We start from the raw sequence: 25,174 nt of genomic DNA on the forward strand, positions 1-25,174 counted from the left end.
GACAGCGGACGGCGGCAGGGGGGCTGTGGATCCTGCCTGTGGGCACCGGGACCGGGACAGCCCGCCCGTGGCAGCCTGGGGTGGCACCACCACGGCCTGCAGCCGCTGCAGCCCTCGGGTCACCCCCTGGGGGGGCTGTGCACCCACCCCACGGACACACAGGGCTGGAAGGTGGGGAACCACCCTCAGCACGGACACAGGCAGGTTCCAGGGAGCTCTGGATTCTCCACCTGGACACAGAAGACCAGAAGAGGAGGCTCCAGGCCCTGTGCCGCAGACCTGGGGGACTATGGGGCGCTCCAACCCCTGCACGTGGACACAGAGGGTCAGAACGGGGGGCTGAGAACCTTCTGCCTTGGACATGGGGGGCTCCGGATGCTCCACGTGGACACAGCAGACTGGAATAGGAGGCTCCAGCCCCCCACATGGACTTGGAGGGCTGGGGACCGAGGGTGGGCCTGGGGGTGGAAGGGGGTCCCCGCGCCCGGTGTGTCCTGGTGCTGTGGAGCTGATTAAAGGCTGTTGGTGAAGGAACCGTGTGTGGGTCTGCTGGGATAGGGGCACGGCCCGACCCCCCCGGGGCATTATGGTACATCCCGCCTCCCCAGCAGCTCTATGGCACAGCCCGACCCCCCCCACGGGAGAGCAGTGGAACCGCCCGACACCCCCCGGGAGCGCTGTGGAACAGCCCAACGGCGTCCACCCCCCGCGTCCCGTTATGGTCCGTCCCGGGTGGGCGGGGCTCTAAGGAGTGCCCGCCCTCCGGCAGCACCCCGCCCTGTGCAGAGCGGCGGCCTGATTGGCTGGCTACTCTGCCAATCACACGGCAGGAGCCGTGCCTGCGCGTACATTGGCCGCGTTGTGCAGAGTGCCCGCCTCTGGGCGGGCCGGCAGCGGCTGCGAGGCTGCCATTGGTCGGTGTCGCCGTCAGTCAGGGAGGGAAGGTGGGACCCCGCCTCCGATTGGCCGCGGTCGCCGCTACTCTGGGCGGGGGCGGGGCCCGGCCCCTTTGTCTCTGTTGTTGGGCGTGAGGCGCGGGCAGACGGCGCGCGATTGGCCGGGGCCGGGCGGCGGCGGCCGCGCCGATTGGCTGTCGCCGGCGGGACGGGCGCGGATTGGGCGGCGGCGGCCGCGGGGGCGGGACTTCGGGCCGGTGCGATGGCGGCGGCGGCGGCCCCGGCCCGGGCGGCGGCGGCGGCGGCCGCGGGGGCCGCGATGGCGGCGGCGGCGGTGGCGGCGGGGCGGCGGCGGCTGCTGCGGGCGGCGGGGGCCGCGGCTGGGCGGGCGCGGGGCCGCGGCGGGCTGTAGGCGGCGGCGCCATGGAGCGGCCCGGGAGCGCCGAGGGGGCCTGGGCCGCGCTGCTGGGCCGGCAGCACCCGCAGGTACCGGGCGGGCCGGGGCGGGGGGGCCGCGCGCGGGGCCGCGGTGACGGTGCGGCCGTGCCCGCAGGCCCGGGAGTTCTGCCCGGGGGTGAACAACCGGCCCTACGTGTGCGAGACCGGGCACTGCTGCGGGGAGAGCGGCTGCTGCACCTACTACTACGAGCTGTGGTGTGAGTGCGGGCACCGCGGAACCGGGGGAGCGGAGCTGCCGCGGGGGTCGAGGGCAGTCCGGGGGTCTGGGGAGCCCAAGGGCTCCGAGGGGGTCCTGCGGCTCTGGGGGGGGCTGAGTGACAGCGGGGGTTCCAGCGGGGGTCGGGGGGTCCCGGGCGAGCTGTGGGTCGAGGGGGGACCGGGGGCTCCGGAGAGCCTGGGGGAGATCGGAGGCTCCGCAGAGATGTGGGGGCTCTGGGGGTTCTGGGGCCCGGGGGCTGCAGCCCGACGCCGGAGGGGCGGGGACTGTGTGTGAGGGTGACCCCCGCTTTGCCCCCCCCGCCCCGCAGGGTTCTGGCTGCTCTGGACCATCCTGATCCTGCTGAGCTGCTGCTGCGCGTTCCGGCACCGCCGGGCCAAGCTCCGCCTGCAGCAGCAGCAGCGGCAGCGCGAGATCAACCTCATCGCCTACCACGGTGCCTGCCAGTACCCCCCCTCCGCGGGGGACCTCCGTGAGTGGGCACAGCCACCCCCCGCGCCCCCAGCCCTGCCAGTACCCCCATCCCCGGGAACCTCCGTGAGTGGGCACAGGGACCCCCCGCGCCCCCAGCCGTGCCAGTAACCTTCCTCCACGGGGGGTCTGTATGAGTCAGGGCACCCTGGACCCTCCTGTGCCCCCCCCCGGCACCTGCATCCCCCCTAACCCCACATCCCCCTCCCCTGCCCCTCCCCATATCCCCTTCGCCCTGGCTTTTCCACTCAGGCCCTCCATTTCCCCCTCCCCAGCCCTGCCCCGGGCTGAGCCTTCCAGCTCCCTCCCCTCTGGGATCCCTTCCAGCCCTGCATCCCCCCAGCTCTGCCCCCTTTGCTCCCATGTCCTCTGGCATTCCCTGTACCCCCCCAGCCCTGCCCCGTGCCCCCCCGGGTGCCCCCTGACCCCGCTGTCCCCCCCAGGGCTGTTGGCCTCCTTCAAGCTCCCTGCATACGAGGAGGTGGCCCAGCGCCCCGGGACACCGCCGCCGCCCTACAGCCCCGGGAGCCCCTCGCTGTCCCCCGGCTCCTCCGGGGGCTGCAGCTCCTGCTCCTGCGGCTGCTCCTGCGCCTCCTCCCCCAGCAGCTCCTCGCTGTCGGCGCCGGGCACCGACGAGACGGACCCGGAGCCGGGGCCGGGCCCGGGGGGCAGCACTGCCGGCGGCTCCAGCAGCACCGGCACCGGCGCCAGCTGGGAGCTGCCCCTGCCCGAGGAGCCGCCGGCCCGCGGGGGCCCCTCCAAACGCGGCCCCCTGGACTTCCCCGAGGCCGAGGGCGGCCCCTGCTCCTACACCGAGGGGGGTGAAGAGGGGGTGGGCGGTGCGGCCCGGGGGGAAGGCGGCCCCGGGCGGCACCGGCGGCTCACGGGGGACTCGGGCATCGAGGTGGGGCGGGGCCTGGAGGAGGAGGAGGGTGAGGCCGAGGGCTGCGGGGGGCCAGGGGGTGGGGGGGGCCTGGCTCACCTGCGCTGCCTGTCTGAGCCCCCCCGGGACCCCCTGCTGGGGTCTGGACTCACCACGGAGCCCCCGGGGGCCCCTCACCCCGACTGACCTCCACGGTGACCCCACTCGTGGTGTGGCCCTGCCGGAGCCCCCTCCCCTCCAAACTGCTTCTGGGGCCCCCCCTGCCCCTGGTGCTGCTGCCTGGGGGGGCCCCATCACCGGGGGGGGGCCCAGGCAGTGGGGGTGGGTGGTCCTGGCGCGTTCTCTCACCATTAAAGAGACGTGGAAGTACCGGAGCCCTGGTGTGATGAGGGTACTGGGCTGGGTTGGGCCCCCCAACTTATCAGGGAGGGGACAAAGACCCGCCGTGGCTTGGGGACATCGGGCTGAGCTGGGGCAAAGACCCCCAGCAGCAGAGGGGACACTGCAACACCCTGACCCGGACAGGAACAGGCCATGGTCATGAAGGTTTATTGCAGGGGAGAGGAGGGGCTCCAGCACAGCCCCCCAGCACCTCCCCTGGCCCTGAGCTCACGGTGGGGGCACAGGAAGCCCCCACTAATAGTCCTCAGCCATGGCGAGCACAACGAGCGCGGACCAGCCCGCGAAGGGGTGGCAGCCCTGCCCCGCGCCGTCGCTGTCCCGGTACTGCTCCCACAGGAACCCGGTGGCCTCGTGCTGCCGGAACATGTTGGTGACCAGGTTGTGGCGCAGCTCCCGGTACAGCCGCGCCGCCTGCTCGCGGTGCGGCCCCGCCGCGTGCGCGTACCCGTGCAGCGCCCGCAGCGCCAGGAAGTTCATGTTGACCCAGACGGAGCCGCGCCAGTACGGGGGGTCGTGCTCGGTGTTGCGCTGCAGGTACCAGGGGCTGTCGCGGGCCAGCGAGCGCAGCCCGAAGGGCGTCCAGAGCTTCGCCTCGCTGCGCATGGCGCCCAGCAGCGCGGGCAGGCGCGGGGAGTCCGCGCGCAGCAGCTGCAGCAGCAGCGGGAACAGGCTCACGTAGCCCAGCGCGCCCACGAAGCGCGGCCGCGGCGCCTCCCGCACCTCCCGGTGCAGCCGCGGGGCCGGCGGGGCCTGGCCGGGCACGGGGGCCGGGCGGTGCCAGCGCAGCGCCACGGCCGTGCTGTGGTTGCCGAAGTCGGCGAAGGCGCCGAGCTCGGGCGCCCAGTGGTGCCGCTCCAGCAGGGCGTTGTCACTCAGCGCCAGGGCCATGTCGCCGTAGGGCTCGGGGGGCTCCCCCAGGCGCTCGGCCAGCGCCGCCAGCACGCGGGCGCCCAGCGCCATCCAGCAGCGCAGGTCCAGGTGCCGCTCCTGCTCCGACGGGTGCGAGGCGCGCGGGTAATCGTCCAGCCCCGACGCCAGCGTCTTGGGGTTCAGGAAGCGCTCGGCGTCGGTGTCGCGGCCGCGCCAGCGGAAGGTGAGGGGCTCGGGGCCGGCCTGGGTGCGGTTGAGCCACGAGAACCAGGCGCGCAGGCGCGGGGAGAGGCGGCGCAGGTAGGGCAGGGGCGCGTCGGGCAGCAGCCGCTCCAGCGCCAGCAGCAGCGTCGGGGGGTTCGCCGTCTCGCTGTGCTGCAGCACAAACTCGGGGGGCACCCTGGCCCGCGCCTCGTCCCCCAGGATCTGCTCCCGCGGGATCCAGCCGTCGGCGTTCATGAGGTCGAGCCAGTGCGCCAGCACGTCGCGGGCCAGCGCGGGCGCCCAGCGGCCCAGCAGCAGCAGGTGGAAGCCCTCGTCCCACAGGAAGCCCCGCGGGAAGCAGGAGCGCGAGGGCGCGGCCGTGAACAGCACGGCCTCGGGGCCGGGCAGCGGCTCCGAGCGCCGCTCCGAACGCAGCAGGGAGCGGCCGTGGAAGAAGCCGAGCCCCCCCAGGAGCTCGCTGAGCGCGGCCTGGGCGAAGCGGCGCTGGGGGGGGGTCGCCCCACGCGCCCCCAGCCCGAAGGTGTCCTCGAAGCGGCGCTCGAAGGCGGCCGCGTGCCGGGCCAGCGCCGTGCCCAGCGCCCGCCCCGCCAGCCGCCCCCGCCGCGCCCCCGCCGCGCTGCCCGACTCCAGCACCGCCTCCAGCACCGCCGGCGCCTCCAGCGTCACCTGGTGCAGCAGCAGCTGCCCCTGCGGGGGCTCCCCGGGCAGGCCCCCCGTCCTGGACACCCCCAGGTAGTGGCGCCGCGGCCGCCCCGGCGGAGAGAACAGCGAGGCTTCCCGGAGGCTGCGCTGGACCAGCTCCGTGAGGCGGTGCAGCCCCGGCACCCCCGCGGCCAGGAAGTTGTAGCTGAGGGAGACGGGGGGGTCAGGGATGGGGGGCAGATGGGGTGATGGGGGGGAGGTGGGAGAGTCAGGTGGGGGGGGACACGAGGGAGATGAGGAGTCAGGGAGAGGGGGACACAGGGGAGACAAGGGGACACAGGGGACATGGAGTCAGGGGAAAGGTGGACAAAACGGAGAAATGCAGGGAGGAGAGATGAGGGGACACCGATGGGATGCAGAAGGGCACACTGGATATTAGGGAAAGGGGGGACATGGGGGAGATGGGCGAAGAGAAAAGGAGCGGACAAAGGGAGAGAGAGGGAGACGTGGAGCCATGGAATGGGGGGGAAACAGAGGAGACAAAAGGTGGGCAGAGTTGGAGGGGCCGTGGAGGGGTTGGGGGTCGTGCCCCAGTGACTTACCTAGCGTATTTAGGCTCCTCCTCACCCTCCCCCGTTGGGGGCAGGAAGGTGAGGGTGAAGTTCCCCAGCTCCTCCGATGTTCCCTCCACGGCCGCCAGGCGGGTCCCGTTGTGCAGCACCGGCCGCAGCTCCCCCTGCCCGTCCGTGGCCACGTAAAAGAACAGGGACAGGAGCGGGGCCGGGCCTTTGCCCTGCGAGTAGGAGCAGGAGCAGGAGGAGGGTGATGGAGAGTCCCCGGCATCCCAACGCCTCTCCCGCCCTCCCTGCGCTCACCTCCGTCCTCGCCGTGACCCTCCAGCTCCAGTCCCCGCCGTGGTCTCCCCCCGGCTGCTTGACGAACTCCGTCCTGAGCAGCAGCCGCCCGTCGCGGATCTCCTGCACGCCGAAGTTCTCCCCGTCGTGCATCACCCACCCGTACCGGGCCGGCCCGTCGCCGCTGTCGCACGTGTGCCGCAGGCCGCCGCCGTGCTGCAGCCACATCAGCCCTGGGGGGCGCGGGGGGTCAGGGGAGGCTCCCGGGGCGGCAGCGGGGCCGGCGGAGCCCCGGGACGGAGCCCCCGCCCGCGCCCCCCTCACCGGTCACGACAGAGCGCGGGCTCCGCGTCTTCATCCCGAAGTACACGTGCGGCCGGTACGTGCCCCAGAAGTAGGTGGGCGAGGCGAGGGGCCCGGTGGAGCCGGGGGGGACGGCGGGGGGCGCGGGATGGGGGGTGACGAGGCGCGAGGCTTCGCTCCACCGGCTCCACTCGGTCGCCGCGGCCACGAGACCGAGCGCCAGCGCCGCCGCCGCCGCCGAGGCCACCAGCACCGTCCGGCCCCGGCCCGGGCCCCGCGGCTGCTGCTGCTGCTTCTGCTGCTGGCGGTGTTTCGGGTCCCGCTCCCGGGGCCGCTCCCGGGGCCCGTCCCCGCCACGCCGCCGCCGCTCCCCCGCCATGGCCGCGGGCGCGCCCGGAGCGTCAGCGCCGCGCGACGGGCTGCGGGGAGCGCCGCGCGCGCCCCCTGGCGGGCGGGAGGACCCCGCGCGGTTCGGTCCTCCCAGGGACCCCCGCCCGACCCCGAACCGGCCCCGAGGGACAAGGACCCCCCCAGCATGCCCCCGACCCCGCCTTCCGCCCAGTCCATGCTCACCACGCCCTTAGAAGCCACTTCGTTATCCCCCTTGGTCAGCCCCATAGCTGGGAGGGGGTCCCTGCTACACTGACTCCCCATCCGCCACCCCAACAGTGCCCCCAAAGGGACCCCAGCCAGGAATCCCCCAGCCTTTCCCAGGACCCCCACGGATGCCCGACCTCCCTGGGGACCTCCCAAGGACCCCCACTATGAACACCCAGTATCCCCTGGGACCACCAAGAGACCCCTGGTCTCCTCGAGGACCCTCATGGACCCCCACCCTGCATCCCTGGCATCCCCTGGAAGCCCCCGGGGTACTCCCAGACTCTCCAGGGCCTCCAAGAACCCCCCAGCTGCCCCATTGTCCCCCAGGACCCCCAAGGGACATCCATCCTGCACCCCCCGTCTCCCCAGGACCCCCCACATCCCCCCAGGAGTCCCCGTTAGATCCCGCCCCACCAGTAAGTGGTCCCAGTTGCAATCTCCGATCCCGGCCCGGCGCTGTCAGACCCCCATCCCCCGTGCCCCCCTTGCAGAGGTGGCCGGGACGGGTGGGGTGGGTTTATTGCAGGTCAGCCCTCGGGGCTGTTGCCCACGCAGGGCAGCCCCGGCACTCTCCAGCGGCGGGCGCGGTGCAGCCGCAGGGACAGCCACTGCTGGGGGCTGCCCGGGAGCGGCGGCTCGGCAGCGGCGCCGCGGGCACTGCCCGGCACATCGCCCGGCACATCGCCACCCGCGCCCGGCGGGGGCGGCCCCGGCAGCGGGACCGCCACCTCCAGGGGGTCTAGAACGGGCAGCGGGTCCGGGGGTGGATCCAGGGGGTGGGCGCCTTCGTCCGAGCCTGGGGAGGGATGGACGGACTGGAATACAGGATCCTGCTCCTGCTGGGACTCCCTGTCCCCGTCCTAGTTCTCATTCCCTGACGTTCCCATCTTCATCTCCACCCCCATCCTTGTCCCAGTCCCCATCCTCATTCTTTCTCCATCTCCATCCCACCTCTATTTCAGTCCCACCCCCGTCCCATCCCTATTTCATCCCCACCTCATCCCACCCCCCACCCCATATCCCCATTCCACCCCGCCCCATCCCCATACCTCCATTCCATGTCATGCCATCCCACCCCATCCCATCCCATCCCATCCCACCCCATCCCATCCATCCCACCCCATCCCACCCCATCCCATCCCACCCCATCCCACCTCATCCCATCCCACCCCACCCCACTCCATTCCACCCCATCCCACCCATCCCACCCCATCCCATCCCATCCCACCCCATCCCATTCCCATCTCCTCCCCATTCCCACTCCCACCCCTCCCCATATTCCACCCCATCCTCCCATTCCACCCCTCCCACGCCACCCCCAGCCCACCCGGTCCCACTCCCGCCCCACCCCGGTCTCACAGCAGCGCCGCAGCCCGGCCCAGCCGCGGCCGTGCCCGCCGCGCCCCCCGGGCTGCTGCAGGAGGCAGCGCACGGCCGCGTCCGTGTGGCGGAACACGCGCAGCGCCCGCAGCGCCTGCCGGGCCTCGGGGGCCAGCCCGGAGCGCTCCGAGCACAGCAGCTCCCGCACCGCCTCGAAGTCCCGCCGCAGCTGCATGGCCCCCTGCAGGCTGGGACGGGGGCCAGGGTGGGCCTGGGACCCTCGGGACCTCCCCGGGACCCCCCGCACCGCCGCCGCATCCTGGGACCCCCACTGGGATCCCGGAACTGCCCACCGGGACCCCCGAGACCCCCACTGGGACTCCTTGAACTGCTACCAGGACACCCGACCTGCCACTGCGACCCCCGGCACTGCCACTGAGCCCCCCGTTACTGCACTGGGACTCCTGAAACTTCCACCGGGACCCCCGGGACCCTCACCAGGCCCCCTGGCCCCACCTGTCGGACCCCCAGCACCGTCACTGGGACCCCTGCTCTGCCCCCAGGACTACAAAGGCGCCCCTGGCACTGCCCCTTGGCTGTGGCACTGGGTGTGGAGCCCCGTCCCCAGTACCTGAACTTGATCCTGTGGGTGAGGATGTGGTCCATCCAGGCCTCCAGGAAGGCCGTGGTGACCCGTGCCAGGGTGGGTGCCTGGGCATCGCGGGGCAGGGCCTGTGCCCCCTGCAGCACCTGCCCCAGCACCGCCTGCACCGCGGCCGCCGCGTACGCGCTGGGGGTGCTGGGCAGCTCTGGGGGAGCACGGGGACCCTGCTCAGCGCTGTGACCCCCCACAGCCCCCCGAGCACCCCAACGTGCCCCCAGCCCCCCGCACCCACCAGCGCGTGGCCCGAGCCGCCAGTGCCGGCCCAGAGGCATCGTCTGGTCAAAGATCTCGGCCGAGAGCCGCTTGCAGCTGGTGGAGAACATCTGGAGCACGTCCCCGGAGAAGAGCTGGGACATGGCGGGGGACATGGGGTGACACAGGCACCCAGGGCACCCCTCTGCTCAGGACCCCCCACTCGGGTCCTGCCGTACCTGGATGTTGTTGGCCACTCCGTGGATCTGCCGGCACAGCTGGAGCTCCCACGGGGACAGGGGGAGTGGCTTTGGGAGGGTGTCCCCATCAGTGTCCCCCGGCTCTGGGAAGGTCCCACTCACCTGCAGTGCCAGCTGCTCTGTCTCTGCCTTCAGCACCTGGAGGGGAGCAGGAGGGGTGAACCCAAGCCCCAGCCCCCCGTGCCCCCCATGCCCCCCGTACCTGCAGGTCTCCCTGGGTGAGCAGCAGGAGCTGGGGCAGTGCCCAGCCCGCCCTGTGCCCCCCAGGCCCCCCGTGCCCCCCGTACCTGCAGGTCTCCCTGGGTGAGCAGCAGGAACTGGGGCAGTGCCCAGGCCGCCAGGTACCGCCCGGCCCTGCCCGTCAGCCACGCGTGAGCCGCCGCCGCCGCCGCCAGACACCGGCTCAGCACCTGCAGCCGCAGGCAGGGACCCCCAGGGGATGCTGGGGGCAGGGGTCAGCACAGAGGGGACCCCCGTGCCCCCCCGTGCACCCCGGACCCTGCTCACCGTGTGGGTGGGCGGGCAGCGGGCGCAGGCAGCGCAGGGCCAGCGCCAGGGCTGGGAAGAGGCGCCGGAGCTGCTGCGCCGTGCGGCTGCACCCTGGCCCCGGGGGCCCCCCTGGGACCCCCAAGCACTTGTCCGACAGCCCTGAGCCCAGGGCACAGGTGAAGTCTGGGGAGGAAACAGTCAGAAGCCCCCAACACTGCACACATCCCACACTGTACCTCACACCTGCACCCTGGACCACAAACCCCACACCCCACACCCTCACTGCATACCCCCCAGATCACCCCCCACTCCCTCATCCCATGCCCACGGTGTACCCCGCACCTGCACCCCAGACCTCCCTAACCCTGCTCCCTAACCCTGTACCCCCGTCCCCCACCCCATACTTCCCCCGGCCCCCGTACCCACGTCCCAGCTGCAGAGGATGCTCCGGCACATCAGGCGCAGGCAGAGCACCCCCAGCTCCTCCTGGCACTCGGGGGGCACACGGGCTGCGGGGGCACACGGAGGGTCAGGGCAGGGCAGGGATCCCCCGTGGCAGCCCCTGCCCCCCGTGTCCCCACGTACCCACGGCGAGCGCGCGGCTCAGCTCCTGCGCCGCGGTGACGGTGGCACTCGGGGTGGCGGGGGGGGTGCCCAGGCCGTGCCCCAGTGCGGCGCCCGCGGCCCCCCAGAGCAGCGGGCGGTACCGGGCGCCCAGCGCAGCGGCCGCGGGGCCGCGGGCGGCGTCCAGCCACCGCACCGACTTCCAGCCGCCCGCGCTGCCCGGGCGTGGCCCCGCGGGCTCGGGGCTCTCAGACAGCACCGGCTGCCACAGGCTGTCGGCCGAGGCCACCAGCGCCCCCAAAACACGTCCCGTCAGCTCCTCGTCCTCCAGGCACAGCTCCTGCAGCTCGGCCGCCAGCCCCGGCAGCATGTCTGCTCCGGAACCTTCCGCGGCCGTCGCTGCGGCCGTCCCCGCAGCATCGTGCCCTCGCGGCCACGGCGCCGCCACGTCCTCCCAGCACACGTGTCCGTCCCTGATGTCCCCACCCTGGGGCTGCAGGAGGGGCTGCAGCCGCTCGGCCACGGCCCGGCCGCGCTCGGCCGCCAGCACCCGCAGCACCCCGTCCACCGTGAAGGGAGCGGGGAGACCCCCGGGACCCGCCTCGGGGCCCAGCTCCTCCGCCAGCCCCTGCACCACGCGGTTGTAGATCTCCAGCCCCTGGAAGAGCTCGGCCAGGCTCTCGGGGGCCGGGGCGGGGGTCCCGGGGCGGCCGAGCTCCCGCAGGCACCCCTCGGCGTGCCGCCAGGCCAGGCGCGCGGCCATGAGCGCCGGCAGCAGCAGCGCCCGCCGCATGTGCGCCACGGCCTCGCGCCGGTGCCGCGGCAGCGCCCGCAGCCACGCGTCCCCCCGCAGCCGCCGCCGCAGCGCAGCCCAGTGCCCCGCGTGCGCCCGCAGCTCCAGGCACAGCTCCCGCAGCGCCGGCCCCGCGCGGCCCCCGTGCCCCCCCGGCGCCGGCAGCGCCAGCAGGCGCCGCAGGAAGTCGGAGGAGGCCTTGAGGCGCCGGGCGAAGTCCCGGGCCAGGCGGAGCAGGTGGCGGTGCCGCAGCAGCGCGTGCAGGGCCGCCCCCCGCGCCGCCACGCGCTGCCGCACCGCGTCCTCCGAGAAGTCGCCGGCGCTGCCGGGACGGGGCCGCACGTGCCCCTGGAAGGTCTCGGTGCGAGGGTCCTCCCAGACGCGGAGGCAGCGGCGCAGCCCCGCGAAGCTCTGCTCCAGCGGGGTCACGACGGACGCGGCCTCGTCCTCGTCCTCGTCGTCGCTGTCGCCGTCGCCGCGCCGGCGGGGCCGCGGGGGCAGCAGGCGCCAGAGCCCCGGGGTGACGCAGCTGCGCAGCATGGCCTCCGCCCGCTGCAGGGAGCGCGCCAGGGGCCCCCGCAGCCCGCCTGCGGGCACGGGACCCTCAGCGTGGGGCAGGGACCGCGGGGCGGGGCACAGACCCTCAGGTGGGGGAGCCTCTGCCCACAACCCCCTCATCTCTGCCACCCCAGCCCAGAGCCCCCCAGTCCCCTGGACAGCCAGGGAGTCCCAGAACCCCATCAGGGTTTCCATAGTTCCCCCCAGTTCCCATATCCCGTTAGGTCCCACACACTATCCCCAGGATCTTCATAACCCACCGCGGTTCCCGCAGCCGACCCAGGACCCCACACCCCATTAGGGTCCCCACAGTCCCCCAGAATCCCATACCCCCTCAGGGTCACCACAACACCCCAGGACCCCACAGCCCCTCAAGGTCCCTGCAGCCTCCTGAGTGTCTCACCAGGCTCGAGGAGCTCCCCACGGGCCGCCCCATCACCCGGGGCCGGCCGGGCCGTCAGCAGCAGCAGGATGAGGCCGCCCAGGCCGGCGTCGCCCACCTGAGGGGTGCGGGGGGCTCAGGACCCCCGGGCTGGGGCGAGGGGCGGGGCCACGCCGATGGGGCGGGGGCATCCCCTTAGCCCCGCCCCTCCGCGCTGGCAGCGGCGGAGTCCTCCGCGATGACCACGCCCCCTTCCGCAGTAGCCACGCCCCATGTCTGACCGATCACGCCCCCAGCCCCTTGGCCACGCCCCCTCCCGGGCCGTTGCCATGGAGACGCCGCGCTGCGCGGGCCCGGTGCCCCCTTGCCCGCCCTGATACCGCCCCGACCCCGCCGCTCTCCGTAAGGAGTGTCTGGATCCCCCTCCCCGCGTGGCCTCACCTGCAGGCAGAGCTCCCCGCCGCGTCGCTCAGCGCCGCCGGCCTCCATGCCGGGCCATCCCGGGGGCGGCGGCAGCAAAGAGGCTTAGGCCGTGCCCGAGCTAATCCGGGGGGTCGGGCCTGGCTGGCCGACGGGAGGGGATCGGCGCGGGGGGCGGGACCAGCAGCGGGGAGCGGCCGGGCCCGCGGCGTCGGGGCAGGCGCGGGCGGCGGGAGGGGACGCGGAGCGTCGGTGCCGCTCGGTGCGGGCCCTGCGGGCCGCCGTCCTGCCCGCACCCAACATGGCAGCGGGGCGGCCTCAGGCGGCGCCCTGCCCCACTTCCCGTCGGTGCCGTGACGCACTTCCGGCGCGCGGGGCTGGCGGCGATGCGGGGCGGGGGCGCGGGCGGCACGCGGGACCGGGTCGGGTCCGGCCCGGGCAGCTCCGCCTGCGGGGCCGCCTCCGCCGCCTGCCCCTGGGGCTGCACGCCCGGCCCCGGCGGCTGGAGCGGCGGTACGGGCCGGGGGGGCGCGAAGGGGGAGCCCGGGGCAGGGCCGGGGAGCGGGGCTCGGGCCGGCCAGGTTTCGGTTCCACCTCCGCCGGCTCACGGCCGCCTGCGCTCTCCGCAGCGCCCTTCTGCCCTCTGCACCGCCTGTCCGGCCTCGGCGACCTCCCGGTGCTGCCGCAGGGCCCCTCCCAGACGGTGATCCAGTACCAGGGGGGAGAGGTGTGTCTGCTCTGGGACGACGGTGAGTCGGGCAGGGGGTATCGGGGGTCCCGGTACCCGGGAGCTGCCCCTCACGCCCTCCGCTCTCCCGCCAGGCCCCAGGCTGGAGGATTTCTGCCAGCTGGGGGATGACGACGAGGACGAGTCCGACACAGATTACGAGGAGCGGGATGAGTTTTGGGACGTTCCCCTCGTGGAGCGGCCCCGGCCCTACAGCTACTGCGGCTTCAGAAAATCCTTCTTGTGCGCGGAGCCGCCCCTGCCGCAGCCCCCCCGAACCCCCCCGAGCGCACCCCTGGAGGTGCGGCTGGACCGGCTGCCCACGCCCCGCTGGGCCCGGCTCACGGCAGAGGTGGGCAGTTTCCCCCCCTGCCCCCTCCCGCTGTCCAGGGGCTGGGGGGTCCTGGGCTGGCATGGCGAGAGGGGCCGTCACCGTGTCCTTCCCCCAGGAGGCGGAGAGGAACGCGCGGGAGCTGGTAGCGGAGGAGGAGCGGGTGAAGAGGAAAGCGGAGAAAAAAAAGCTGAAGAAGAAGGTGGGTGAACCCTGGGGGGTCACTGCCAGCCCCTGGGGTGCAGGCAGCTGCTGTCCCTGAGCCCTGGGGGTGCAGGGCCGGGGGGGTTTGGGAGGGCCTGCATTGCTATGATGGCTCCATCTCTTCCCTTTCCAGAAGCAAAAAGACCGGAAAAAACGGGAGAAACTAGGTCAAGAGCAGAAGAACAAGGAGAACACTGACCCAGTGAGTGACTTCTCCAGCCCCCTCAAGCTGTCCTGGGGGTCCCCAGAGCTGGGGGCTGGTCAGCACCACCTACACCAGCCACCCCTCTCCCTCCCTGTCCTTGCAGAGTCCCCCGGTCCCGAGCGGCCTCGCGGGCACTGGCCCCCCCCAGGATGGTGCTGAGGAGGAGGGGGAGTGCACAGACCCCTCCCCGCACCCTGAGAACTCCACAGCCCCACCAGAGGACACAGAGGGAGCAGAGGTGAGTGAGATTCTCCCCAGGGGGCTGTGTGGGCACAGGGTGGGGGTGTCTCTGGGCTCTGCCTGCCCACCCCCTTCCCCCCCAGGAGGAGCTGGACCTGAGCTGCACCTTCGTCTGCAAAGCGCGGGAGAAGGCGGGGGTTCGGCTGCCCACCCCGGGCAGGGAGCGGCCCCCCGGCACAGGGGACGCAGAGCCGGGCAGGAGGGCACCAGAGAAGGGCAGTGGGGAGGGCCCTGCCCCCCCCCGGGTCCCCCAGCCCCCTGGCCCCAGTGCGGTGGAGCAGAGCCTGATGCTGGCAGGTCAGTGCAGAGACACCGGAGATGTGGTGGGGGTATGGGGGGCTCTCCTGCTGTGCCAAGGGGGTTCTCCCTGCTGCTCTGGGGATTCTGTGCTGGGGGGGCTCTCCCTGCTGCTCCCCAGCTTGTGAGGGGGCTTGTGCCAGGGAGGTTTTCCCTCCTCAGGGTGGTCTGTGCTGGGGGCACTCCCTGCCCAGGGTGTTCTGGTCTGGGGGTCTCTCTGTGCAGCTCCTCAGGTCCAGGGCAGCCCTGCCCTGGGGGTGCTGTGCAGAGCTCCTGGCTGGCGCAGCTGCAGGCTGTTCCTAGGCCAGGGGACCCTGTCAGCTCCGTGCCCCCCGTGCCCCCAGGCCGTGGGATCGCTGCAGCCCAGGCGGGCCGGCACGACGAGGCCGTTCGGGCCTTCAGTGCTGCCCTGAAGCTGAACCCCCGGGAGCACCGGTGAGTGGGGGGGTCCGGGGGGGTCCTGGGTGTCCCAGGGTGGGGGGGCCGGGCAGCAGCGACCCCCCCCGTCCCCACAGGCTCCTGGGGAACCGCTCGTACTGCCTGGAGAAGCTGGGCCGATACGAGGAGGCGCTGGGGGACGCGGAGGCGGCGCTGGGGCTGCAGCCGGGCTGGCCCAAGGGCTCCTTCCGCAAGGGCAAAGCCCTGCGGGGGCTGCAGGTACCCGGGGGGGGCTCCAGGGGCTGCGAGAGGGGCTGGGGGCTGAGGGCAGGGGGGCTGGAGGGGGCCTGGAGGGTGCCATGGCTGGGTGAGGGGCTGCAGCACACCAGGAGTGGGGGGGGGGGGCTTTCGGGAGGCTGTAGTGTGCCACGGGGTGCTGTTGGGGCTGAGTTGGGGGCTGTGGGGTGCCAGTGGGGCTGGGTCAGAGCTGTGGGGATCTGGGGGAGCTCTGAGGTGCTATGGCTGCATGGTACAGGCTGAGGGGTGCCAGAGTTGGGGAAGAGGAGGAAGGAACCAGATGCAAATTAGGGTGTGTGGAGTGTTAGGGCTTGGAGGACTGGGAAAGGGGCTGGGTGGAGGGCTGGCAGATGCCAGTGGGGCTGTGGGGTGCCCTGGGCTGCCATTTGGGCAGTGGGGTGGCCGTGGGGCCGGGTGGGGGGCTGTGGGGTGCTCTGGCCTGCCATTTGGGCAGTGGGGTGCCTGTGGGGCTGGGTGGGGGCCGTAGGCTTCCCGGGGGGGTTTGCCTTTGGGGCAGTGGGGGGTGCCATGGGGGCCCGGGTGGGGGGCTGTGGCTTGTGGGGTTCCCTGGGTGCCATTTTGGCAGTAGTGTGGGTGGTTTGGCCCGTTGGGGCTGGGTCTGGGGTGGGGGGTTTGTGTGTGGGGTGCCCTGGGGGTGCCATTTGGGCAGGGGGGTGCCCGTGGGGCTGGGGGTGGGGGGGCTGTGGTGTGTGGGGTGGCCCTGGGGTGCCATTTGGGCAGTGGGGTGCCCATGGGGCCGGGTGGGGGGCTGTGGGGTGCCCTGGGGTGCCATTTGGGCAGTGGGGTGCCCGTGGGGCTGGGTGGGGGGCTGTGGGGTGCCCTGGGGTGCCATTTGGGCAGTGGGGTGCCCGTGGGGCTGGGTGGGGGGCTGTGGGGTGCCCTGGGGTGCCATTTGGGCAGTGGGGTGCCCGTGGGGCTGGGTGGGGGGCTGTTGTCCTGTGGGGGCCCTGGGGTGCCATTTGGGCAGTGGGGTGCCCATGGGGCCGGGTGGGGGGCTGTGGGGTGCCCTGGGGTGCCATTTGGGCAGTGGGGTGCCCGTGGGGCCGGGTGGGGGGCTGTAGGTGCCCTGGGGTGCCGTTTGGGCAGTGGGGTGCCCGTGGGGCCGGGTGGGGGGCTGTAGGTGCCCGCTGCCCCCAGCGCTACGCCGAGGCCGCGCGCACCTTCGAGGAGCTGCTGCTGCGGGACGGGGCCCACGCTGAGGCCGCTGCACAGCTGGAGGCCTGCCGGGCCCTGCTGCGGGTGAGACCCCCTTCCCCTGCACCCCATCCCCTGTCCCCCACCCCCTGTGCCCCCCACACCTCACCCCTGTCCTCCCACAGCAGCACAGCCGCCCCGGGGGGGTCCCTGTGTCCCCTTTCCTGCCTGAGACCAAGGAGCCGCCGCTTCTCCCCGGTAAGGGACCAGGGCTGGGGGGGCCCCGGGGGTGTCCCCGTGTCCCGGTGGGTGCTGACCCCCCTGGCCCCTCGGCAGGGGGGTGGGCGAGCGGGAGCTGCCAGCAGACAGGTGACACGAGTGGTGGTGGGGGGAGCCCCGGAACCCCCACGAGAGACCGAGGCCAGGGACCTGCCACGGCTGCCAGCCACCTGACACTGCCACCGAGCCACCCTGCCAGGTACGGGGCTCCAGGGGGCTGGGGGGACCCAGAGCCCCCGTGGTGGTGCTGGCTCTGGTGACACCAGGGTGGCTCTCTGCAGGGACTGCTTCCCGCTCTGGGTGGGCAACGTCACGCCCCGAATCAGCGAGAAGGTGCTGCGCCGCTCCTTCGGCCGGTGAGTGACCCCCAGGACCCAGGTACTGCCCCCTGGGACCCCCGGCCCCCCAGCACAGACCTGGTGCCCCCCAGCCCTGTCTCTGTCCCTATTCCCTGGTGGTTCTGACCTGCAAGGGTGGCTTTGGGGAGGGGTGTCTGTGATCTACTTCCCCAGATTTGGTGGTATCTAAGCTTCCTCCACCATTGGGGGTCTCTACTGCACTGCTTTGGGGTATTTGTAACTGTTTTCCCTCAGATTTGGAGGTTTTTGATCCCCCTTCCTGTGGTTTTGAGGGTGTCTAGTACTCTTCCTCCATCTTCGAGGGTTTTTCGTGCTTTCCTGCCACACACATTTGGGGGTGTCTAAGCCCCCTGCCGCATTTGAGGGTCTCTGACCCCCCACCCCGCGGGGTTGGGTATCTCTAACCCTCGCCCACCCCACGTTTGGGGGTCTGTGCCCCCCAGGTTCGGGGAGATCCACTCGGTGCGGATGCTCCCGGGCCGGCGCTGTGCCTTCATCAACTTCTGCGGGAAGGCGGCGGCGGAGGCGGCCTTCGGGGCCATGCAGGTGAGCTGGGGGGCACACGGGTACCCCGCCCTGCGACAGCCCCGCCCTGGGACAGCCCCACCCTGGGACAGCCCCGCCCTGGGACAGCCCCGCCCTGGGACAGCCCCACCCTGGGACAGCCCCGCCCTGCGACAGCCCCGCCCTGGGACAGCCCCACCCTGGGACAGCCCCACCCTGGGACAGCCCCGCCCTGGGACAGCCCCGCCCTGCGACAGCCCCGCCCTGGGACACCCCTGCCCTGGGACACCCCTGCCCTGCGACAGCCCCGCCCTGGGACAGCCCCGCCCTGGGACAGCCCCTGCCCTGGGACAGCCCCGCCCTGGGACAGCCCTGCCCTGGGACCCCCCTGCCCTGGGACAGCCCCGCCCTGGGACCCCCCTGCCCTGGGACAGCCCCGCCCTGGGACAGCCCCGCCCTGGGACCCCCCTGCCCTGGGACAGCCCCGCCCTGGGACACCCCTGCCCTGGGACACCCCTGCCCTGGGACACCCCTGCCCTGGGACACCCCTGCCCGCGGGGCCTGTCCCGGTGCCAGCTCCCCCCTGTCCCCAGGGTGCCACCGTGGAGGGCAGCGAGCTGGTGCTGCAGCTCAAGCACCCGTCCCACGCCACGCCGGCCCCCCTGCCCCGCGCCAGGGGGGGTCCTGCCCCCGGGGGGCTGCTCAGATGACCCTGCTCTGTCGGGGGGGGCTGCTGGGGCCCCCCCACACCTGCCTGTACCTGCCTGTGCCTTGTCCCCACGCTGGGGGTGAGAGTGTTCCCCCCTCCTGCCTTGGGGGGGTCGGGACCCCCCCGCAGCCCCTCGTGCCTGGGGGGGGTGGGCCTGGGCTGATCCCCATGGCCCCTCAGGGATTTGTTTCCTATTTGGGTTTTATAATAAAACTGAGACTGTTGTCCTTCTCTCTGGCTTTTCCTTCCCTTGGATTGGTGCCTCCCCCCACCCCCCAGCCCTCCTTCCACCCCCCTGCCCTCTCTGCCCCCCCCGCCCCCCCCAGTCCAGCCCCCCACGTCCCCTTCCCATGTTGCCCCTCGCCCTCCCGTGTCCCTCCAGTCCTGGGGGGCAGCGGGGGGGTCCCCACCCCCCCCCGGAATGTCACTTGCTGGTGACAGGAGCTTCAGGGTGGGGAGTGACAGGCGGGACATCAAATACAATTTGATTAATATGCAAATTGAGGGGGGGAGGGTCGGCCTCAGCCGGTAATTAATCACTGGTTAAAACAAATTAATGCCCGCGGCGGGAAGTGCTCGCCTGGAAAATGGGGGATACAGAGTGGTCCCCGGGGGGCATCAGGGTTCCATAATAAGGTGTCGCCTTTATTGCAAATATTTACACCGGGGCCGATAGAAAATAAAATTAAAAAAAAAAAAAGAAAGAGACAAGGGAAAGATGAACAAAAAAAAAATACCCAAAAACGGGTGCCCCGAGGGGGCGGGGCCGGGCCGGGCTCGGCTCCGTTCGGACCGAGGCGAGTGGAGCCGAGCGGAGCAGTGTCGGCCCGGGCGGTGCCGAGCGGAACCGAGCGGGGCGAGTCGGTCCGAGCGGGCTGGGCTCAGTCCGCCACGTCGATCTCCTCCTCCGAGAGCTCGGCGGGCGCCGCGGTGCCGGTACCGGCAGCCCCCGGGGGCTCGGGCAGCCCCGCCAGCTGCTGGAGGGCGGCGGGGGGCAGCGCCTGCAGCGAGGCCACGTCCGCCCGCAGCTCCTCCAGGTCCCGCTTGAGCTTGGCGCGGCGGTTCTGGAACCAGGTGATGACCTGGGCGGCGGAGAGCGCCAGCCGCGCCGCCAGCGCGTCCCGGTCCACCGGGGAGAGGTAGCGCTGCCGCCGGAACCGCTGCTCCAGCTCCCGCAGCTGCTGCGCCGTGAACGCGGTCCGGGACTTGCGACGCTTCCTGCAGGGAGGGCGCGGGCCCGGGGCGCCCGGCGGGGACGGACCTGCGGGGACAGCGGGGTCAGGGCACCGGCACCGGGCACGGGGAACGGCCCCGCAACCCGCGTCGGCACTGGGGAATAGCCCCGGGGCGCCCGCCAGGAAGTGCCTGCGGGGACAGCGGGGTCAGAGCACCGGCCCCGGGACCCGCACCGGGCACGGGAAACGGCCCCGAGGCGCCCGGTGGGGAAGGACGTACGAGGACAGCGTGTCGGGGCCCGGGACCCGCACCGGCACCGCCGAGCCCCGCGGAGCACGGCGGGGCCCGACCTGCGGGGACAGCGGCGTCAGGGCAAAGGCAGCGGGACCTGCACCGAGCAACGGATAATGGCACGGGCGCCTGCACCGGGTCCGCCCCGAGCACTGCGGGGCCCGACCTCTGGGCGTAGCAGTGTCAGGGCAGCGGCACCGGTAACGGCACCCGCACCGATCGCACCGAGCCGCGACCGGCACGGCGGGCGGACCCCGGCTCCGCCGACTCCCGGTCCAACGGAGACGAACCGGCTCGGGTCGAGCCGGAAGCAGAAGAGCCGTGCCGTGCCGTGCCGTGCCGTGCCGTGCCGTGCCGTGCCGTACGGAGCCGAGCCCACCAGAGCCGAGCAAACCAAACTGCGCCCGGTGCCGGGAGCCGGGAGTCGCGGTTCCACAGCGGCCCCGGCCGCGTCGAAGTCGCCGCCGCTGCGCCCGTGGCCGAGACCCCCGTGTCCTGCTGCGGCTGGTCCGGGAACAGAGCAGGGAGACGGGAGCGGAGCGAGGAGCCGGGAGAGGAGCCGGGAGCCCCCGGTGGAAACCGAGATCCTCCTCTCTACGATTCCAGGCGACTTGAGGCCGTGCTGCTCCCTGCATCCGATCCCGTCGCGGCTCTCGGCTCCGGTGCGGCCGCTGCTGCCGGTATCGATGTAGAGAACACCCGGTGAGACGCGGATCGCGGCCCCGGCTACGGCTCAACGCCGCCAGCGGGGTCCCGGTGGCGGCCCGGGTCCCTCTCCTGCTCCCGCTCTCGGTGCCGTTCCATCCCTCCGCTGCCGGCGGCACCAACCCGCCTCTCGGTAACGCGGCTCCCGGGATCACCGTGCGTCCCCCGGTAACGGCGGTGACCCCCGCGGCCACCCACAGCGGGAGCTCCGCTCCTCGGGACCCCCGACCGTTCGGTACCAGAGCCCCGGGCCGTCTCGGCCGAGTCCCGCTTGAGTTGGGACTGTTACCGGTTCGTCCCGGTAACGGGCTTTTTACCGCGGTCACGAAACCTCCATCGCTCCCGTCCGTCAGTCCGGTAACAGGACTTCCCCTCCGCTCTCGGAGTCCCGATCGACACCGTTTCTGTCCGTCCGTCCCGGCAACGGGGATTTACGCCCGCTCCAGGAGCCCTGATCGCTCCCGTGTCCGTCCATCCTTCGTCGCTGCGAAGAGGGATTTTCGTTCATCACGGAAGCCCCGGGCAGTTCCGGCCGTGTCCGTGGGTCCGTCCCGGTAACGAGGTTTTACCTGAGTTACGGGCACCTCCCTCTGTCCGCCGGTCCCGGCTCGTTCCGCCGTTCCCCGCTGCCGGTTTGCGATCGGGTTTTGTTAATTCCGAGATTCCCGCTCGGCCGTGTCCGTCTGTCCGGCCGGTACCGGGGCTTCACTCCCGCTCTGGGAGGCCCGATCGCACCCGAGTCTGTCCGTCTGTCCAGTAGGCAACGGGGTTTTTTCGTTCTTTTTTTTTTTTTTTTTCCATTCCCGTGTCTGTCCGTCTGCCCGGCTGGTAACGGGGATCGCTCCTGTTTCGGTCCATCTGTTCGCCCGGTAACGGGATTTTTTCGTTATTTTTTTTCGATTCCGGCCGTGTCCGTCTGTCAGTCAGGTAACGGGCATTTTTACCTTAATTCCTGGAGCCCCGATCGACCACATTTCTGTCCGTCCGTCCATCCCGGCAACGGGGGCTTTTTTTCGCCCCCTTTTATGTCAGCCTGTCTGCTCCGTAACGGGATTTTTTCCTTCGTTTATGTCGTTCCCGGCCGTGGCCGTCCCTCTGATAACGGGGCTTTACGTTAATTCCGGGCGCCTCGAGCCGTCTCCGTTCTGTCCGTCTCTCCACACGGTAATGGGTTGGTTTATTCGTTAATCACGGACCCAACTCTGTCTGTCCGCCCTGTACGACGGTTCGTTAATTACCGGAGCGACGCTCGTAATTAGGGAATTTCTTTCCTTTATCTACCGGAGCCCAGCTCTGCCCGTGTCCGTCTGTCTGACCGGTAACGGGGTTCGGTTACTCACGGGAGCGCTGCTCGGTCGATCCGTGTCCGTCTGTCCGCAGGATTTTTCGTTACCGGCGGGAGCCGCCTTGCGCCCACCCCTGTCCGTTAATCACCGGAACGCTGCTCTGCCGCGACTGTTCGTCTGTCCGTCCCGGTAACGTTTTTTTCCCCGTTAATTACCGAGATCCTCTCTATCCGTTTCGGTAAGGGTGTTTTTATTTTTCCGTTAATTACTGGAGCCCCTCTCGTTCTCCCCGAGTCGGTCTGTCCGTCCCGGTAACGGTTCTATTCATTCCGGGCGGCGCCGCGCTCTGCCTGTCCGTGTGTCTGTCCGTGTGAGGGATTTTCCGTTAATCCCGGAGCCCCGATCGGTCCGTCCGTGATTGTCCCGGTAAGAGCTTGGTTTTTCCGGTCAGTCCCAGAGTCCCGATCGGTCCGCCCGTGTCCGTCTGTCCATCCCAGTAGCGGTTTTTTTTCCTTCCCGGCGGCGCCGCGCTCTGTCTGTCGGTATCCGTCTGTCCGTCCACCCGGTGAGGCCGAGCCCGGCAGCGGCAGAGCCGGTTCGTCCCCATCCACAACGGGCGGTCGCACCCCGCCGGTACCGGGCCGCTGCTGGAGGCCGAAACCGGGCCAGAGCCGCCGTCCCCGCCGGGGCTCGGGGCCCGCACCGGGTTTCCGTCGCGTCCTGGCCCGATCCGCCGCTCGGCCCCCGCGCTCGGTCACGGTCATGGGCACGGCCCGGCGGGGCTCATCCACCGCCCGGTCCCGTGGCTCCCGGTAAAGCTGCCGGCGCCGTCCCGGCCGGTGCTCCCGGAGCTCCGGTGCCTCGGGGCCGGAGGCGGCTCACCGGGGCCGGGGCTCGCTCTGGCTCCCGGTGTCCGGTCTCGGGGCTCTTCCCTCCCTCCGGGCAGAGGCTGCCGCGTGTCCCCGCCGCGCCAGGCGAGCACCGGCGGCTTCCCGGGCCTCCCGGCTGCGCTCGCCCCTCCGGGACACGGAGGAAACTTCCCGGGACCGGGGACGAGGAGCATCCTCAGCCTCGCCACGGCCTCCCCCGCCGCCCGCCGGCCCCGCCACCTGCCCGGTGCCCGCTGCCCGGTTCCCGGCGCCCGCCCCGGTCCCGGCGGAGCCCCCCCGCCCTGGTAGCCCCCCGGTCCCGGTACCTCCGGCTGCTTGCAGCATTCCCAGCTCCAGCCCCTGGAAGGTTTTACTGGCGAGTTCCTCCAGCGCCCAGAGCGGCGAGGCCGGGGCGCAGCCGCCGCCGCGGGGCCCCGCCGGGGCGGGGGGGGCGGCGGGACCGGTCCCAGTCCCGGGGGGGCTCCCGCCGCGGGGGCGTCCCAGGATGTCCTCGATGCCGAAAGGGGTCAGCGGTTTGGTGGTGTTGGCGGGGGGCGGGAGCCGGTCCAGGGGGCTTCGCCGATGGCCGCCGACCGCGGCGGGCAGAGGGGGGGAACCGGCCGCCTCCCCCGCCGAGGTCATGCCGGACCGGGACCCGCGCCGGGACGGGGACCCGCCGCCCCCCACCCCCCCCCAGCCCCGCGATCCCCGTTCCACCGCCTTAAAGGCCCGGGATACCGGGAGGAGGAGGAGGAGGAGCCACCGACGCCCCCCCCGTCTAGGGGGGGGACCGACCCCTCTCCGCCACTACCGGGGCTCAGCCCCGCACCTCCCCCTTGTTGTCTCCCCCATTTTAACCCACCCTGGTGGGTCCCCTCTGTCCCCTCCGCTCCCTCCTCATCCTCATCGTGGCTCTTACCCTCACCCAAAAATTTATTGGCTCTTTTGCTCTAAAATGCCCCATAAAAGCGCCGGGGCAGCGGCTGGGAGTGATTAAGCCTTTTCGGGTGGGTTTTGGGTTTCAGAGCCATAAATCCCCCCTCCCTCCCCACATTCCCACTGCCCTTTCCCAGTACAAATAGCTCCGGGATTTCGGCCGCTCGTAAAAATCCCGGGATGCCGCACACGCAGGTGAGGCCCGGCTGGTGAAGCCGCGTCCGGATTATCCGGCGGGATAGGGGCTGGGGGATGCCGAAGGGTCCCTCCGGGGGGGCGATTCGACATCCCCCAGCCCCAATCCCGCCGGGTGTCCCCATGGATCCGTCGCTGGGATCGGGGACACGGCGAGGTCACGGGGGTCAGGGCGGTAATGAACCTGCGGACGATGAGGGGGAGCCCGGTGGGAGCACACGGAGCCGGGTTTGGGGAGCAGGTGCAGGGGGATCCGGCAGCGCCGATGCCGGGATTATGGAAGTGGGGAAGGGGCGGGGGGGTGTGTGTGTGGATTTTTCCAATCTTGCTGACAAAGGCAGAACGCGATCTCCCGGCTGGAAATCGGAGTTTGACAAATTCAACCTTGAAATTTCCCAGCAGCCGGAGCAATTAAAGGCTGGCGGCGGGGGGGGGGTGGGGAGGGGGCTCGGTTTGGGAGAGGGGCACGGGGCCCCTCGCACGGCGGCGTGCCGGGCACGGCGGCGTTTGCACGGATTCCTCGCACGCGGCTTTTGTCCTCCCCGCCGGGCGCGGGGCGATGGCGGAGCTGCCGTGGCTGCACGTGCCGCCAGCTCTCGCCGGGGGACGGAGCCCGTCCCGGGGTGCAGGAGAGCTGTGACCCCCACTCCCACCCCCCCAAGGGAGCTGCGGTGGTCCCGGGCTCGGCTGGACCCCCGCGAGCCCAATCCCTTCCGGCAGTACTGCTGTAACGAGGCCCCGGGCTCCCGGGGTACCGGGAATAGGGGTCACAGCCCTTCCTGGGGGTCCCAGCCCCATGGGGAGCCCCTGGGCTCTGTTTTGGTTTAACGCTGCAGGACACGCACGAGAAATCGCTGCCCAGGGTGATTCCACGCCCTTGTGCCGATCGGGAGTTGCGGCCGCCCACCCCCTGAGGAAACCTTCCCCCCTCGGAACATTCTGGCTCCTCTGGGGCCGGCGGGACCTCGGCGGCCGAGTCCTGGGCTGGGAACGTGGGAGTGGTCCCACCGGGCTGGGGCGCGGGTATCTGCAGGGACCCGGCAGATCTCCAGCAGTGGTGCTCGCCCTGATGGGGGGGATGTCGTCTCCACCCCATCGTTCCCCTCCCCACCTCCATCGCACCCACCCGTTGCTCCACAGCACTTGGGGCGAATCCCCGCACTCAGGGTTGCTCCCAGATCGTGCTGCTGGCACCCCCAACCCTCCACTTGTGTCTCCCGAGGTGCTCCCCGAGGTGCTGCCGGGGTGGGCTGAGCCCCCCGCGCCTTGCCCGACCCCTCCGGCCCCTCCCGGCGGGGGAAGCGCCGGCTCCGGCTGTCGGGAACACAGGATAGGAAACGCTTTTCACCCCAAACCAGGCCACAGGGTGGGAACAAAACGAGCCCTCGGGGGTTATGCAGGAACACAGGAGCTTCCTGCGGAGCCGGGTGAGTGCCCGGCGCTGGCCGGGTGCCCGCGGCCAGAGGGGACGGTGACGGGCACGTCCACGGGATAGGACTGGGGGCACCCCAGGGCACTGCACCCGTGTGGCACTGACAGCTCCCACCCTGGGGTGTCCCTGGGAGAC

General features: G+C 71.9%; 5 protein-coding genes across 7 annotated transcripts; 2 read left to right on the forward strand and 3 right to left on the reverse strand.

The window, feature by feature from the left end:
* Nucleotides 1-1,145: 1,145 nt before the first annotated feature.
* Nucleotides 1,146-3,300, forward strand: WBP1 (WW domain binding protein 1). Its single transcript, XM_027730618.2, has 4 exons — nt 1,146-1,382; nt 1,450-1,552; nt 1,883-2,044; nt 2,487-3,300. The coding sequence occupies exons 1-4, from the start codon at nt 1,320-1,322 to the stop codon at nt 3,110-3,112; spliced, it is 954 nt and encodes a 317-aa protein (XP_027586419.2). The 5' UTR covers nt 1,146-1,319; the 3' UTR covers nt 3,113-3,300.
* A 152-nt stretch (nt 3,301-3,452) lies between these two features.
* Nucleotides 3,453-6,601, reverse strand: MOGS (mannosyl-oligosaccharide glucosidase). Its single transcript, XM_027730604.2, has 4 exons — nt 6,244-6,601; nt 5,941-6,152; nt 5,668-5,858; nt 3,453-5,270 (listed from the first exon to the last, which is right to left on the reverse strand). The coding sequence occupies exons 1-4, from the start codon at nt 6,599-6,601 to the stop codon at nt 3,563-3,565; spliced, it is 2,469 nt and encodes an 822-aa protein (XP_027586405.2). The 3' UTR covers nt 3,453-3,562.
* A 673-nt stretch (nt 6,602-7,274) lies between these two features.
* Nucleotides 7,275-12,771, reverse strand: CCDC142 (coiled-coil domain containing 142). Of its 3 annotated transcripts, none has more exons than XM_027730619.2 (11): nt 12,486-12,771; nt 12,066-12,162; nt 10,333-11,691; nt 10,170-10,256; nt 9,766-9,930; nt 9,546-9,700; nt 9,238-9,396; nt 9,039-9,153; nt 8,774-8,951; nt 8,182-8,390; nt 7,275-7,618 (listed from the first exon to the last, which is right to left on the reverse strand). In XM_027730619.2, exons 1-11 carry the CDS (start codon nt 12,531-12,533, stop codon nt 7,350-7,352), a joined length of 2,841 nt encoding a protein of 946 aa, XP_027586420.2. In that variant the 5' UTR covers nt 12,534-12,771; the 3' UTR covers nt 7,275-7,349. The 3 variants fall into 3 exon arrangements, with proteins under 3 accessions (XP_027586420.2, XP_039244179.1, XP_039244180.1); XM_039388246.1 differs by having other exon boundaries at nt 7,480-7,618; nt 8,171-8,390; XM_039388245.1 differs by lacking the exon at nt 8,182-8,390.
* TTC31 (tetratricopeptide repeat domain 31) lies at nt 12,670-18,380 on the forward strand. The gene is made up of 15 exons (XM_027730603.2): nt 12,670-12,977; nt 13,094-13,213; nt 13,287-13,543; nt 13,641-13,724; nt 13,860-13,928; nt 14,035-14,169; nt 14,255-14,468; nt 14,813-14,903; nt 14,984-15,125; nt 16,302-16,403; nt 16,484-16,556; nt 16,635-16,776; nt 16,859-16,933; nt 17,380-17,482; nt 18,034-18,380. Exons 1-15 carry the CDS (start codon nt 12,851-12,853, stop codon nt 18,148-18,150), a joined length of 1,851 nt encoding a protein of 616 aa, XP_027586404.2. The 5' UTR covers nt 12,670-12,850; the 3' UTR covers nt 18,151-18,380.
* A 485-nt stretch (nt 18,381-18,865) lies between these two features.
* Nucleotides 18,866-23,118, reverse strand: LBX2 (ladybird homeobox 2). The gene is made up of 2 exons (XM_027730622.2): nt 22,803-23,118; nt 18,866-19,410 (listed from the first exon to the last, which is right to left on the reverse strand). The coding sequence occupies exons 1-2, from the start codon at nt 23,116-23,118 to the stop codon at nt 19,031-19,033; spliced, it is 696 nt and encodes a 231-aa protein (XP_027586423.1). The 3' UTR covers nt 18,866-19,030.
* Between the last annotated feature and the right edge of the window lie 2,056 nt (nt 23,119-25,174).

Source organism: Pipra filicauda, unplaced genomic scaffold (genome assembly GCF_003945595.2).
Source record: "Pipra filicauda isolate LSUMZ 115617 unplaced genomic scaffold, ASM394559v2 scaffold628_size223124_pilon, whole genome shotgun sequence".
Taxonomy (NCBI): domain Eukaryota; kingdom Metazoa; phylum Chordata; class Aves; order Passeriformes; family Pipridae; genus Pipra; species Pipra filicauda.

Bases quoted from the DNA above. Each gene is read 5' to 3' on its own strand.
- WBP1 (XM_027730618.2), top strand. From the start codon at position 1,320: ATGGAGCGGCCCGGGAGCGCCGAGGGGGCCTGGGCCGCGCTGCTGGGC. The intron at 1,553-1,882 runs GTGAGTGCGGGC...CCCGCCCCGCAG, and splicing joins CTACTACTACGAGCTGTGGT to GGTTCTGGCTGCTCTGGACC. The intron at 2,045-2,486 runs GTGAGTGGGCAC...TGTCCCCCCCAG, and splicing joins CCCCTCCGCGGGGGACCTCC to GGCTGTTGGCCTCCTTCAAG.
- MOGS (XM_027730604.2), bottom strand. From the start codon at position 6,601: ATGGCGGGGGAGCGGCGGCGGCGTGGCGGGGACGGGCCCCGGGAGCGG. The intron at 6,153-6,243 runs GTGAGGGGGGCG...CGCGCCCCCCAG, and splicing joins CCCGCGCTCTGTCGTGACCG to GGCTGATGTGGCTGCAGCAC. The intron at 5,859-5,940 runs GTGAGCGCAGGG...TCCTACTCGCAG, and splicing joins GGGTCACGGCGAGGACGGAG to GGCAAAGGCCCGGCCCCGCT.
- CCDC142 (XM_027730619.2), bottom strand. From the start codon at position 12,533: ATGGAGGCCGGCGGCGCTGAGCGACGCGGCGGGGAGCTCTGCCTGCAG. The intron at 9,931-10,169 runs GTACGGGGGCCG...TTTCCTCCCCAG, and splicing joins CCTCTGCAGCTGGGACGTGG to ACTTCACCTGTGCCCTGGGC. The intron at 9,701-9,765 runs GTGAGCAGGGTC...CCCTGCCCCCAG, and splicing joins GCTGCCCGCCCACCCACACG to CATCCCCTGGGGGTCCCTGC.
- TTC31 (XM_027730603.2), top strand. From the start codon at position 12,851: ATGCGGGGCGGGGGCGCGGGCGGCACGCGGGACCGGGTCGGGTCCGGC. The intron at 13,929-14,034 runs GTGAGTGACTTC...CTGTCCTTGCAG, and splicing joins ACAAGGAGAACACTGACCCA to AGTCCCCCGGTCCCGAGCGG. The intron at 16,934-17,379 runs GTGAGTGACCCC...TGTGCCCCCCAG, and splicing joins CTGCGCCGCTCCTTCGGCCG to GTTCGGGGAGATCCACTCGG.
- LBX2 (XM_027730622.2), bottom strand. From the start codon at position 23,118: ATGACCTCGGCGGGGGAGGCGGCCGGTTCCCCCCCTCTGCCCGCCGCG. The intron at 19,411-22,802 runs GTACCGGGACCG...CTGTCCCCGCAG, and splicing joins AATGCTGCAAGCAGCCGGAG to GTCCGTCCCCGCCGGGCGCC.